Source organism: Panthera pardus, unplaced genomic scaffold, assembly GCF_024362965.1.
Source record: "Panthera pardus isolate Hobbes unplaced genomic scaffold, ASM2436296v1 HiC_scaffold_17, whole genome shotgun sequence".
Lineage (NCBI taxonomy): Eukaryota > Metazoa > Chordata > Mammalia > Carnivora > Felidae > Panthera > Panthera pardus.
The window spans coordinates 62,049,645-62,062,398 of record NW_026526732.1 but is presented as its reverse complement, the minus strand read 5'-3'; the positions used below and the strand labels follow the sequence as shown (position 1 = coordinate 62,062,398).

At 33.7% G+C, this 12,754-nt stretch overlaps 1 protein-coding gene across 9 annotated transcripts in view; it reads right to left on the bottom strand.

The window, feature by feature from the left end:
* Positions 1–290: 290 nt before the first annotated feature.
* Positions 291–12,754, bottom strand: part of PNISR (PNN interacting serine and arginine rich protein) — a 28,344-nt gene continuing 15,880 nt past the window's right edge. For 5 of the 9 annotated variants that reach the window (XM_019442934.2, XM_019442935.2, XM_019442939.2 and 2 more), the window contains 7 exons: positions 12,450–12,640; positions 10,090–10,227; positions 8,811–8,910; positions 8,012–8,065; positions 6,775–6,945; positions 4,433–5,519; positions 3,845–4,191 (listed from right to left, as the gene is read on the bottom strand). In XM_019442934.2, coding sequence (XP_019298479.1) covers positions 4,161–4,191; positions 4,433–5,519; positions 6,775–6,945; positions 8,012–8,065; positions 8,811–8,910; positions 10,090–10,227; positions 12,450–12,640 — 1,772 coding nt within the window. In that variant the 3' untranslated portion in view covers positions 3,845–4,160. Of the gene's footprint in view, positions 624–698; positions 1,835–3,844; positions 4,192–4,432; positions 5,520–6,774; positions 6,946–8,011; positions 8,066–8,810; positions 8,911–10,089; positions 10,228–12,449; positions 12,641–12,754 lie in introns of those variants that run through there. The other 4 variants (XR_008422942.1, XR_002078219.2, XR_008422941.1 and 1 more) reach the window with 4 other exon arrangements.

The window sequence follows — 12,754 nt, the reverse complement described above, 5'->3', positions numbered from 1 at the left end:
CTACTTCGTACTATGTAAACTAGCTTTTATTCCCGTACAGCTTTATTTCATATTTAACAGAGGTCTCCCAAAGACATTTAGACGATTGTGTGCCACTGACCCTTAGAATCACAAAAGCATGGAAGCATTTCTTTCCTAAGGGTGTAGAATTGTTTCCCCTTTCAAGGCCCTCAAATGTCACAGAGGGCTAGAAGTCTAAATTGAAAATAGTTTCTTCAAGTGACCTGACAATATTCTGGACAGGGCATACATTATGTAGTAGGGCTATTAATCACCCGAGCTAGGCAAACTTCATTGAAAGCTAAAACGGTGAGTAAAGTAACACTTTACTTCCAAATGTACAAAAGCTCTTCCTTGAGTAAGAACAATGACACATTTCCAAGGCAAAAAAAAAAAAAAAAAAAATCATTGTACATTTTCAACAGGCAGGGTCAATTTGGTAAAGGATTCCTTGAATTAGTGAAATTTACTCAGAAATTTGCTCAGTAATAGTCTTTCACTTAAGGCTTCTTAATAAAATATTGACCTCCTCCTAAGAGTGGCTGCAGATTTTTCAGTTATGTCCTCTTCAGAGTTCCTCTCTCAGGACACATGACCATCTCTCCAAATGACAGCACAAAGCTCTGGCACAAAAGAACATTTAGCATGTGTTATACTTGTTGGAATGACAGATACAAGGAAAAAGCAAAGTGCAAGTATGATTTTAAAAGTTTTAAAAGCTTTATTTAAATATGCTTTATTTGAATGTACCACTTCCTTGGGCTTCAGGCCCTTCCCCACTACCTTTTCAATTCAACAACAAAGGCAATCAGTGATTTGCCTTTAATACTGACAGGAAACAAAAACCTCTTGAATACCCACCAGTTTGGTCCAGGTAAGCAAAACTAGCTCATAGTACTTTTTTCTGAAAATACCGAAAAGCCTTTTCCAATGACACTTCAACCAGAGTTGTGCTGGAAAGACTAGCAATTGTAATGTGGTGTGTGGCCATTGCTGGAGGTATTTCCCAGACCACTGCTATGGTGTCTCACCCATGTGTTATAAACCAGCATCTACAATTTATTTTACCATAAAAACTGAAAATTTACTTAATATTTTGAAATTCCATTTTATAAAAACTTCTCTCTTCCAAATTAAGTGTGAAGTACTACTCCTTTACATCTAATAACTTTATCCCTTTGAAATAATTTGCATCAGCTCAAGAGTTTAACTGGTAAATATTCATATTTACACATAAATTGGTAACTCAGGATAATTTCCTCTTTACTTACATTACCATAATCAGAGTGTGGCAGATTTAATCTTTGTAAATTTACAGGAAAACTCTAGAGCACATCTGGCAAATCTTTATGGTATAAAATGAAACTCCTCACACGAGTTATAAGGGTTAATAAAAAGCCTATTTTCTCATTCAGGATTAGACATTACAGCCAAATTCCACTTAAAACTGAAAAACTTTTAAGAGCTAGAAGTACTCAAGACCTTAAAAATAATCTAATCCCCCCCTTCTACAGTTGAAGAAATTGAAGCCCACTGTGTTTAAATGATTTGTCCAAAATAAATTAAGCAGCAGAGTCAGAACAATTCAACGGATCTAATAATATTTCCATCAAACCATGATTAGTACATTTTAGAAACTTCAACAAATGAAAATAGACTTTAATGTATATAAGAGAAGAAAAATCCGTTAAAATGTAAACGTTTCCAAGACAATATTACAGGAGCTTTGGACCTCATACAATTCCTTTTTAAAAATTCCCACATAAAAGAAGAAATCTCACCTACTGATTAATTATACTTCATTTGTTTCTTTGAAGAAACAATGACTTAGACACTAAACAAAAAAAAAAAAAAAGAGACTATGTTTGGGAAGTTCACCTATTGTGTATTATACCATTAAACAGATGCTAAAACAAGACATTTTACAATGGCAGAAAACATATACACTGTGATTCCACACCAGTCTTTATTTATATTTTGGGGCCTTCATGAAACAAATCTTGTAATTACCTCTTCCAAGTTACATTTTATTCACTTGATGGTGTGGTTTACCCCGTTCCACAAAAACAAGTATGATTAATACACTAGAAATACTTTAAGAGAACCTCAAGACAGTTTTATTAACCAATTCAGACCAATGATTGTCTCAAAAATTGAAACTGATTTTGTGGTGGTGTCATTTTAGATTTCATAACCAAATTATGTATCTAGTTAACTTATGTGTGTTAGCATTCATATCCCAAATCACGGAAGCCCTATTTTATAAAATCTTACCACTAAGGTAAACATACTTCATTATATGTCAGTGAAGTGATGAATTCCCTAAATTATCCATAAAAATCTGAAAAACCTAAGTATCTAATTATAACACTGATGTATCTACTAATAATCACATATATCATTAGTGTGTTTTAAAAAATATCTACAGATTTAAATAAGAAGCTTGCATATTATGGCAGAGTAATAAAACTGTCAAATACTATTTTTGGCTCTAATCATTTATCTTGCCCAAAAATGTGCATATCATAGCCAACAGAACTTTTCTGTAGAATTTTATTTTGAAAATATTATTTCACCTGAAGATTGATCTAAAAAACATTTTAAGATATGAAAATGTTATACAACTTATCTATTACAAATTAATCTGATAATTAATTCTGTAATTAGGTACACTGTGTTAGCTCACCTACATAAAAAATATTGCACATTTTCATTTTGTCTCCACATGTGACTGATGTCTAAACTATATAGAATTCCAAACTATTTAAAAGTTATTCTGTGAAATATCAACTTTATAAATATCAGAACTAAATGCACTGTAAAACAACCATTTTGGTAAACATGCATTTATTCACAGTTGATTTATTTCCTCTAGATAAATGCATAACTGCTCAAAATTATTTAAGAACCTATGTAGAGGTACAAGAGCACACTTACAAATCTATTTCTACCTTCATTTTGAAGAAACACTGATCATGGCAAAACTCTGGCTTATTTTAAAATGAACTATTGCTGGTAAGAAGGCATACTTTAAAACTTTCCTGTGACCTGCACCTGCTCTTTTCTTTTTAAATTAAAACTTAAAAGCATTTGTTTTCAGAGAAGTATCTGACTATTGTTGCAAAACTGAATAATCACGTAAAACAGACCCTGAAAGCAGTTGAGCATTTAAATGCCTGCAGAGCCTCATTTTACTTGTAAGTTATGACTGTCTTAAATAGCTAGACCACTCACTGATCATAATTGTTAAGAAACTGACAAAACCAGACCATTTTAATGTTATGAAATTGACACAAACCTGCATAATACAGCATTCCTCCACTGAGTTGAGGTCATATTTTAAAAATATAAATAAATATATTGGATTGTGAGTCTTATTTCTGTAGTAACCCAGTGTTTAAAATATGCTTCTAAAACAGAAGTGGATAACTGCAGAATAGAGTTCCAGACTTGACTATGAGGGTCAAACACAACTGTTTCTTATGTGCACTGGCTTGATTGATTCCAGCAATTTCACTGTACAGAAGTAAACCATACTTTATACACAGAGAATATATTACTCAAAAATCCTCAAAATAGGAAGAAAAGTTTAGAAACCTGTCAAATGTTTCCAAATGAAAAGTAAAGATCTATTTTTGGCCCTCTTCCACACCCTTAAAAGTTGGAATTTGACAAAAAAATCCATGGGTACAGTTTACAAACTTTGACAAACTATTAAGTTAAAACCATTTTCTTTGGGGGAGATGAGAGGAAGTACCTTTAAAACCTGTTATACAAAATTCCAGCTGCCTTTTTATAAAAGTACGTTCCTTAGATTAAAATCATAAAATTAAGGTGCAAGAGGTTAACAAAAATGAACTGAAGAGCTTTATTGACATCACAGTACATTCAAGAATAATTTTAAGAACATTACAGCTGAAAGAGAATGGCATGTTTATAGTCTTATTAAGCACTATTTTTTGAAAAAAATGTAATACAAAGAAATCCTATTAAGTAACTTGGAGCAGCATTTGGAAAAAGTACACCTATTTACAGATTTAAAAAAAAAAAAAAAAGATTCTGGTTTCACCTACACAGCCACAATGTGCCTCTATAATGAGACAAGCCCTTAAAACTCATGGAATTTTTTAAACATCATGGCATCCTTGCCACATCATTCCTCAGCGTTTACGACGGGGAGGGGTTGTTGATCTGGAAAAAAAAAGGGAAAAGACAAATTTAAAAATAAAAATGTATTTTAAACTAAAGAATCTGCAATTTTTAAATAAATATTATTATATAGGATTTCTAAAGTTACTTAAGACTATGATCATTTATCAAGTACCAAACTGAGTTTATTAAAGAGAGAGAGAGAAAGGACACTTTCAACTTTGAATAAATTCAGTCAAATTTTTTTTAAAAATCAGACAAAATACTTTAAAAAGTATACTACCTTGATCGGGACTTAGACTTGTGTTTGCGGCTTGCCTTCTTACCAGACCTTTGAGATTTCTCCATGGATCGCGATCGACTATGTTTAGGCTTCTTAGCCTTCTTTTCTTTGCTACTTCCTGGAGATTCAGAACTGCTCCTTCCACTAGAATCAGAGCCTGAATGTTTTTTACTATCTTTGGTAGTACTTTTCTTACTATCCTGTCTAGAATCATGTCGGATGATTTTAACAGATATAGAACCACTCCTAGAGAATGTTCTTTCGCTTTCTCGTTTCCTTTTTAACCTATCATCCTGACTACTGAACTTAAAATCTTTTTCTTCCCTTTTTTGTTTCTCTTTTCTCTTATCCTGTTCACGTTCCCTTTCTTTGTCTTTCTTTTTCCTATCTTTATCTATACTTCGGCTCCTCTCCTTTTTTCTCTCCTGTTCTTTAGCCTCACCTTTATGCTTATGACTGCTCCCACTAAGATTTCCACGCTGATCATCAATTTTACGCCTATCTCGACTCCTACTGCGACTGGACCGATTAGTTCGCCTATCCCTCGAGCGACTTCTACTTCTACGTCTCTCTCGAGAAGGACTCCGATTTCTTCGTCTTTCTCTCTCAATGCTATTTCTATTAGATCTTCTCCTATCTCTAATCTTGACTCTAGCCCTATTGCTCTCTATTTTTATTCTGCGAGAGTAACTTCTACTTCTACTCCGTCTAGCTTTAATTGTTGGAGATCTACTCCTGCTATGTCTCTTTTTCCTTTTAGGAGAAGAAGACCGAGAAGAAGTGCGACTACTACCTGAGCTAGAACTATATGAAGAGCTAGAGACAGTACTACTAGTACTACTAGTTCTGCTATTGCTACTGGAACTACCACTACTAGAACTTCCTGATCTACTCCTTCCTTGTTTCTCTTTTTCTTTATGCTCTTTTTTTGGTTCTAAAACTGACGTAGTTTCATTTGGAGTTCTTTTCTTTTCATTAACCACATCACCGTCTGCTTCTCTTGCTTCTAGTAGTGATAAACTATTTTGCTCTTTATGGATAAATTCATTCATCTCTTTTGTAACCCTTTCTGTTTGTTGCTTTTCTTCTGAAACAGAAAAAGAAAAAATACTATGAAAAGTCAAATGTATGACCAAAAAATCCCTAAACTATCAGATTTCAAGCTATCAAATGGTAACAGGAGAACAGCATTGTTTAACAGAAACAGAATACAAGCCACGTAAGTATTCAAACTTTTCTAGTGGCTACATTAAGAAAATAAAAACAGATGACCTTAATTTTAATAGTTTATTAACCCAAAATATTAAAAATATCATTTCAAATATATATACATACATATATATGTGTGTATATATATATATATATATGTATATAAAATCTTTCAAATCTAGTCTATTTTATACCTATAGCATACTTAAACTTGGTATATTTCAAGTGTTCAATAACCACCTATAGGGTTATCTATGCTCCTGGACAATACAAGAAAAGAGTGTCAAAGTGGAAAGGTACATGTGAAGCAACTGGAAAAGATTTCCTTTTTGTCTCAAAAGGCAACTTAAAGGTTAAGTAATTGACAGGAAATTTTCGACTGCTAACTCTTAATAATTTCCTTGTCCAAGTATGATTTTTCCAAAAAATTCAAAACACTCTTTCAGTATTCCTAATACCATTATGTAAACTATAAAAAACTACAGTCATGGATAGTATTTTACATTTGAAAACTTCTATAAAGGGGCGCCTGGGTGGCTCAGTTGGTTGAGCTTCCGTCTTTGGCTCAGGTCAGGATCTTGCAGCTCGTGGGTTCGAGCCCCACGTCAGGCTCTGTGCTGACAGCTCAGAGCCTGGAGCCTGTTTCATATTCTGTCTCCCTCTCTGTCTGCCCCTCCCGGGCTCACGCTGTCTTTCAAAAATAAATAAATGTTTAAAAAAAAAACTTTCTGTAGAAAGTCCTCTATTTCCTTAAATATGCTAGCTACACATTAAATATTCTAACTACAAATTACTTTTCAATAGTTTTACAAATACATTTCTGCCATTTCAAAAGTCTTCTTTTTCATTTTGAAAACTTTGGAAAGAAAAAATACATTCAATGACAACTTATAGCTACTGAAATTAATGTCTTACAAAACAAGACAAAGTTCACCTTTTACATATTTTGAATACCACGATTAATTTTAAGTTTCATAAAAACTGCAAATAAGCCAAAAACCTTAGTTTTAGTCACATCACATGTTATCTATATTCTAACCTCAAGCCTACCCTCGATATTGTTAGGTTGGTTAAAAAATAAAAAGAAATACAAATAAAACTGGACAAAAATTAAGTGAGTCTAAAAGATATACCTTCCATCTGTTTATCATGTAACAGCTGCTGTTCTTTTTCTTTTCTCCAAAAAGCTTCCTGTTTTTGCCGGATTCGGTGCCGTAACTCCTCATCATCAGTGTCAGATGACTCAGAGCCTCTGTCACTCCTCTCATCTTCACTGTCTCCTGATCCATAACCACCCAGTCCACCTGTGTACATAAAGTTCAGTCTATCATATGGAAAAATTATTCTAGACGCTAAAAAATTTTTAAGGTCTGAGAAGAAAGCTAATTTTTTTTCATTGCCTTTTCTTGGAAGAATATGCTTATTCGGGGTGGGGAGGAGTATAATTCCAATTCGTAAGGGAGTTCATAGAACCCTCGTGAAAATTGACAGTATCTCATTCTTTCTGAAATATTTGTATTTCTCACCATAAAGGAACCGTGATAACAGTTCTGTTTTACTGTCCATACTAACCAACAAAACCATTTAACAGGGCACTAATAGAGCCTCACTAAAGCACAGTCAATTCAACTACCAATGATCCTGAAAATATTTCTAAAATTAATTCTTTAATTGTTCAAAGCTCAGAAATCCCAGGTAGTATGCAAAGTATTTTTTCCCTAAAGAAATTAGAATACTGTAATTCTCACTGGTACAGAAATGGTAATGTGCTAAAACTACTCCCCACCCTGAAGTGATCTAAATAGTAATTAATCATTAACAAAATCACATGGGCATTTGGCTCTACCCATTTCTGTTGATCCCCACAAAGATTAATTTGAAATGATGTGGAAAAGGCAAGTTCAAGCTTTTATATACTTGAGAATATATCATGCAAAGAGCAAATTACGAACACATCATTACTATTACACTATTATAAGATAAACTCTTTCCTCTATGTTAAAACTCAACTTGCTACAACACAATCTAAATGAAAGTCCCCTATTAACAGCATTAGTGGATAGGTTCTTCCCTAAGGCATGTATGCAATCATTTTGAAAGTGAGCTTAAATATAATCAGGGCTAAGTAATGAACTATTACAGCTTGCCCCAATAAACTATGAATTAGTCACATTTATAATAATTCCTGTGAATGCTTTAGTCAAAAAAAAAAAAAAAAAAATAGGCAAACCTTTAGAGATCGAAATAACCCTAGAATCTAGGTTTATAAACTGAGTAGGAATAGTACAGTTTCAAAACAGAACATGTAGAGAGACATGGTAAGTGTGATTTTCCCTTTAAGGCCCTCTCACAAATAAGGAAAACACTTACCGAGTCCAGTGAGGGAAGCCAGTGCACTGGACTGTGCCAGCTGTTTTGCAGGAGCTTTGTATCACATCAACAACAGGAACAACATGTTAACACAAATAGCCACGATTTCATAGTCATGAGAGTCTATGGTATTGTTAAATCTACTACTATTGCTGCTTTTTGGGGAGAGAAGAAACATTAAAAACATAACATTCATTTTAAACCAGTAGCATGTCTGGCCTTGAAATTATAATGCTGAAGTGAGCTGAAATTGTTTTATAATGATGAAAAATACTGACCAGTACATCAGTATTTTTATTTTTGAGGTATGGTCCCTAATTTAAATTTTGCTTTCAGTATATTTTTTAAGTGTTACCAAGAATATGGGGGGTGGGGATGGGTGAATCTCTTGCTTCTGTAAGAATTTTAAGTGGTAAACTGTGAAAACTGAAGGGTCACAATTCAATTCATTAGTGAAACTAAACTACACTAAAAGTTATACACCAAATACTATGGTATCTATAAAAAAAAAATCAGGTGAAATAAATTGAACATCAAGAATTTTCCACTATACATTTCATCAAAAAATAGCATAATTGCTCATTTGTGCTCAAGCAAGTTGGATAAAAGGAAAAATACTTCTATAGTTTTAATATGATGTCCTACAAATCTAACCTTTCCCAGAGAGTTAAAAACATGCAAGAAGAAAATATTTCAAATATCTGCTAGAATTCAGCAGGGACAACCAAAAAAAGTCCAAAATAGCCACCAAAACCAAAATATTCCCAGAAAAACAAAACCAAGAACACCCACAATATACCTTTCGTTGCTTTCCGGTGTGCATCTTTGGCTACGTAATAAATTTCTTCATCTGTGACATCCAGTAGAATTTCAGTCAGAAGCATTTTTGTCAGCAACATCTACAGAAGGATATTTTATATATTTATATATATTGTTCCTAATTTAATTATTATAGTTACTAATGCTGTTTGATATTTTCAAAAACAATTAACAGGCAAAGCCATTTTATAAAACATTTTTAAACAAGAGATCATATCATTCCAAGGAACCGAATATCTTGAAAATTACTCTAAAATACAAAAACTTTGAAAATTTCAAAATCATGAAATAAAGTATGAATTTCCCTGTATAATAAAGAAATTGAATTATAATTCTATACACAAAATATTTTTAAAAGGCCCCTATCAATAAAAATTTCCATAGATGCTTTAAGTTGAAAGGAGGATGCCTTCATTTAATAACAGTATTAGTAAGCAGCACAACACTAGTTAAATTACCTAGGAACTTACGTTAACCCTCGGCTCAAGGTGAAATTTAAGGGGAAGGAAAGGATAGCTATTCCACTCTGTTAGATCAAGTCCTTTTTTTCTTGACTACTGAAATATAGAGTACAAGTGACTTGAAATAAAAGCTGGATTCTAGCACTAGTTTGGCTACCAGCAACTGTTTGAAATGTACACCAACTATTAGTTCTTCAGCCTCTCAGGGCTCCAGATTACTTATCTGCTAACGAAAGTACACTATATCAGCATCTTCTACACACATTCCAAAGATCACTGGTCTTTAAATAGAAGAAATGCAACATATTATATTCCCAATCTCAGAAAATGACAGTACACATTATAGATATTTAAGGCTTTAAGTCTTTCAATGAAGAAATATGTTTAACTGTACTCAACTCAGTGCTTCCTAAACTTATTTTTCTATGAAGTCTTTTAATGTTTCTAAGTATTCAAAAGACATACCTTAGAAAATAATAAATCAATAAATGCTCTCTTGGGTCTCATACAGTAAAGCACTGTTTATTTACAACACCGGTATTAGGAAACATGCTTAATAACTGCTGCATAAGCAGCGATTTCCTATTATAAATTGTAGACATTACCTAGCATCTCTATATATCAATATACATTTTGCAATTGTTTCATGAGTTCACAGTTTAAACGTTTAAAACAGTCAACTAACAGTTTAGAAATTCCAAACAAAACAAACCCTGTAACAAAATGTTCTATGTCAATTATACTTCAGTAAAAAATATTTTTTTAATCCTGTACATGGTAAGAAATTTAACATTCTACCATTTGATACTCTTTCTCTTCTTCAGTCATCTCTGGTTCACTGTGCTCTTCCTGAGGAACTGGAGATGGACTTCTGGTGACTTTTCCGCTACTTGCAGCCTCAACATTTTCAGTGTCTTCATCTTCCTCATCACTATCCTAGAAGAAGTAATAGTATGGGTAGCCCAAATTCATGCTTATAATGTAAAATCATTATCTTACACATTCTATTTTAAAACCATAAAGTCTATGAAACAGATATATAAAAATAAAATCTCTCTCTAAATTACATTACAAATGTGTACTATAGATTTCATTTAGTAGTATAAAGTGTTACCTGAAAGGAAATACAAGATTACAAGATAGCTTAGGAATATCAATTATTTTTCAAAAATTTTTAAAAGCTTATTTATTTATTTTTGAAAGCAAGAGGGAGCAAGAGAGAGAGGCAGAGAGAGAGAGACAGGGAGGGAGGGATGGGGAAGGGAGAAGGAGGGGGCAGAGACAGCGAGAGAGCAACAGCAAGAGAGAGACAGAGAGAGAGAGAGAGAGAGAGAGAGAGAGAGAGAGAGAGAGAGAATGAATGAATCCCAAGCAGGCTCCACGCCATTTGTGCAGAGCCCAACCCAGGGCTCAATCCCACAACCTGAGCCAAAATCAAGAATCGGATGCTTAACTGACTGAGCCACCCAGGCACCCCTCAATTTTTTTTTTCCTTAGTCAATTTTGACTTATTGTATAAATAACCAAAATTAATATCATACCAAGACTGACTCAATTAATATCCATTATCTATCATGGTCTTGAAATAAGTAGCTTGTAGAACTTTGGATAAATAAACCACATTTATATTATTCAATGTTACTTTCATATAGCTACAAATTTAAGCTTGTTTACCTAAAATCATGTCACTTAAAATTAAAGATCTGTATCAGTTTCCAGATCTTAGCTGGCCTTGAAACTTAGCAAAATGTGCTTTTTTGCTACAAAATGGACAGATAAGAAATGAGATGTAGGAAATGCATCATTTCCTACTTCAGATGTAGGAAATGCCAGAGTTCGTCTCTGTTTCTGGCTATAGGTTTTCAGTATCCAGATGGCACACCTTAAAAAGGGGCTTCTTCTTCAGGCAAAGAAGTATCCTAGAGTTACCCTTAAAAATCCTACTAAGTAAAACATAAGGTGATCATTGAAACACTACTATGGAAAGACTATCTGAACCAGGGGAAGAATACATGTAACACAAGCCCAAAAGCATTTGGGAGAAGGGGGAAGATAATCTCCAAACACTTTTTTTGACACCTAAACCTATCAAATCTGGAAATCCACTATTTCATGTTAAAAGTTAACAATTACATTTAAAAAAAAAAAAGGCAAACTATTATGACAGTCTTTTGGTTCTTATCTTCATAATACCCACAACAAAAACACATCTTTGGCATGGTGCTTTTGTGAAATACTGAAAGTATTATATAGCATTTATGAAATTTAAGCTAAACCAATGTCTACTTGAATCTAGTTACCCTGCTGTCCCCTTGTGATTTATTTCTGAAGCATAAAATGGCATTGGGAGACAGACCCGTTTCCAGAGTTGCATACCAGCCAGTACTATGGCTATCATGTCAGCTGAGAGCACATTACTGCTAAATTAAAAAATTCCTAAGCCACTCACACCATCTAACTGATGAAGGTTTAAGATTTAACTTAATTACTTTCAGCGTGCATGTCAAAAACTATGAAAGTTATTCATCTTCTGGTATAAACATATACTTAAATATTCAAAAAAGGCAGATTTCCTTCTCCCTTGCCATTTTAACTTAGTTTCATTTTATAATCCACCACTAGGGAATCAGCTGCGCTGCAACAAGAGAACATGGACTTGTTTCTCAAGGTAAGACGTATCTAGCAGCCTAATGAGTAATTTCTCTCTGGAAAGAATGTTTTATAAACCCACTGCCCCCTTTTTCTCCTTACTCTACCCTCAATAACAACATCTATAAAAACATAATCCTCAGGGCACCTGGGTGGCTCAGTTGGTTAAGCGTCCGACTTCGGCTCAGGTCATGATCTCGTGGTGTGTGAGTGTGAGCCCCGTGTCAGGCTCTGTGCTGACAGCTCAAAGCCTGGAGCCTGTTTCTGATTCTGTGTCTCCCTCTCTCTCTGCCCCTCCCCCGCTCATGCTGTGTCTCTCTCTCTCTCTCTCAAAAATAAACATTAAAAAAAAATTAAAAAACAAAAACCATAATCCTCAAAATATTTACTAAAAGTAATCTCAAGAATATTATTCTAATACTTTTTTATAACTAAATTACTGGTTTATTTCAATAATTTTCACATTCAAATCACATGGGAGTTCCATGTCAAGTGACTCTAACACTTACAAATTTACTTCTCTGAGGTAAACGAGGGCCATCTCCTCCTTCAGCATCTTCTGTGGCCTTCTTTTCTTTTTTGGACAATTGTGAACGTTGTTGTTCCATTCTTTCTTTCTCCAACTTCTTCTGCTTTTCACGTTCCATTTTTTCAAGACCTTCTCGAATCCAAGCTGGAAGAGTCCTGCGTTTTACTGCATCTGTTTCACATGGAAAACAATATTTATGAGTTAGTTTAATAAAAATCATAAATGTATGAGTTCCTTATTCTTGAATTTCTACCAACTTTGTGAGTAAATGAAATAAAAGAATTC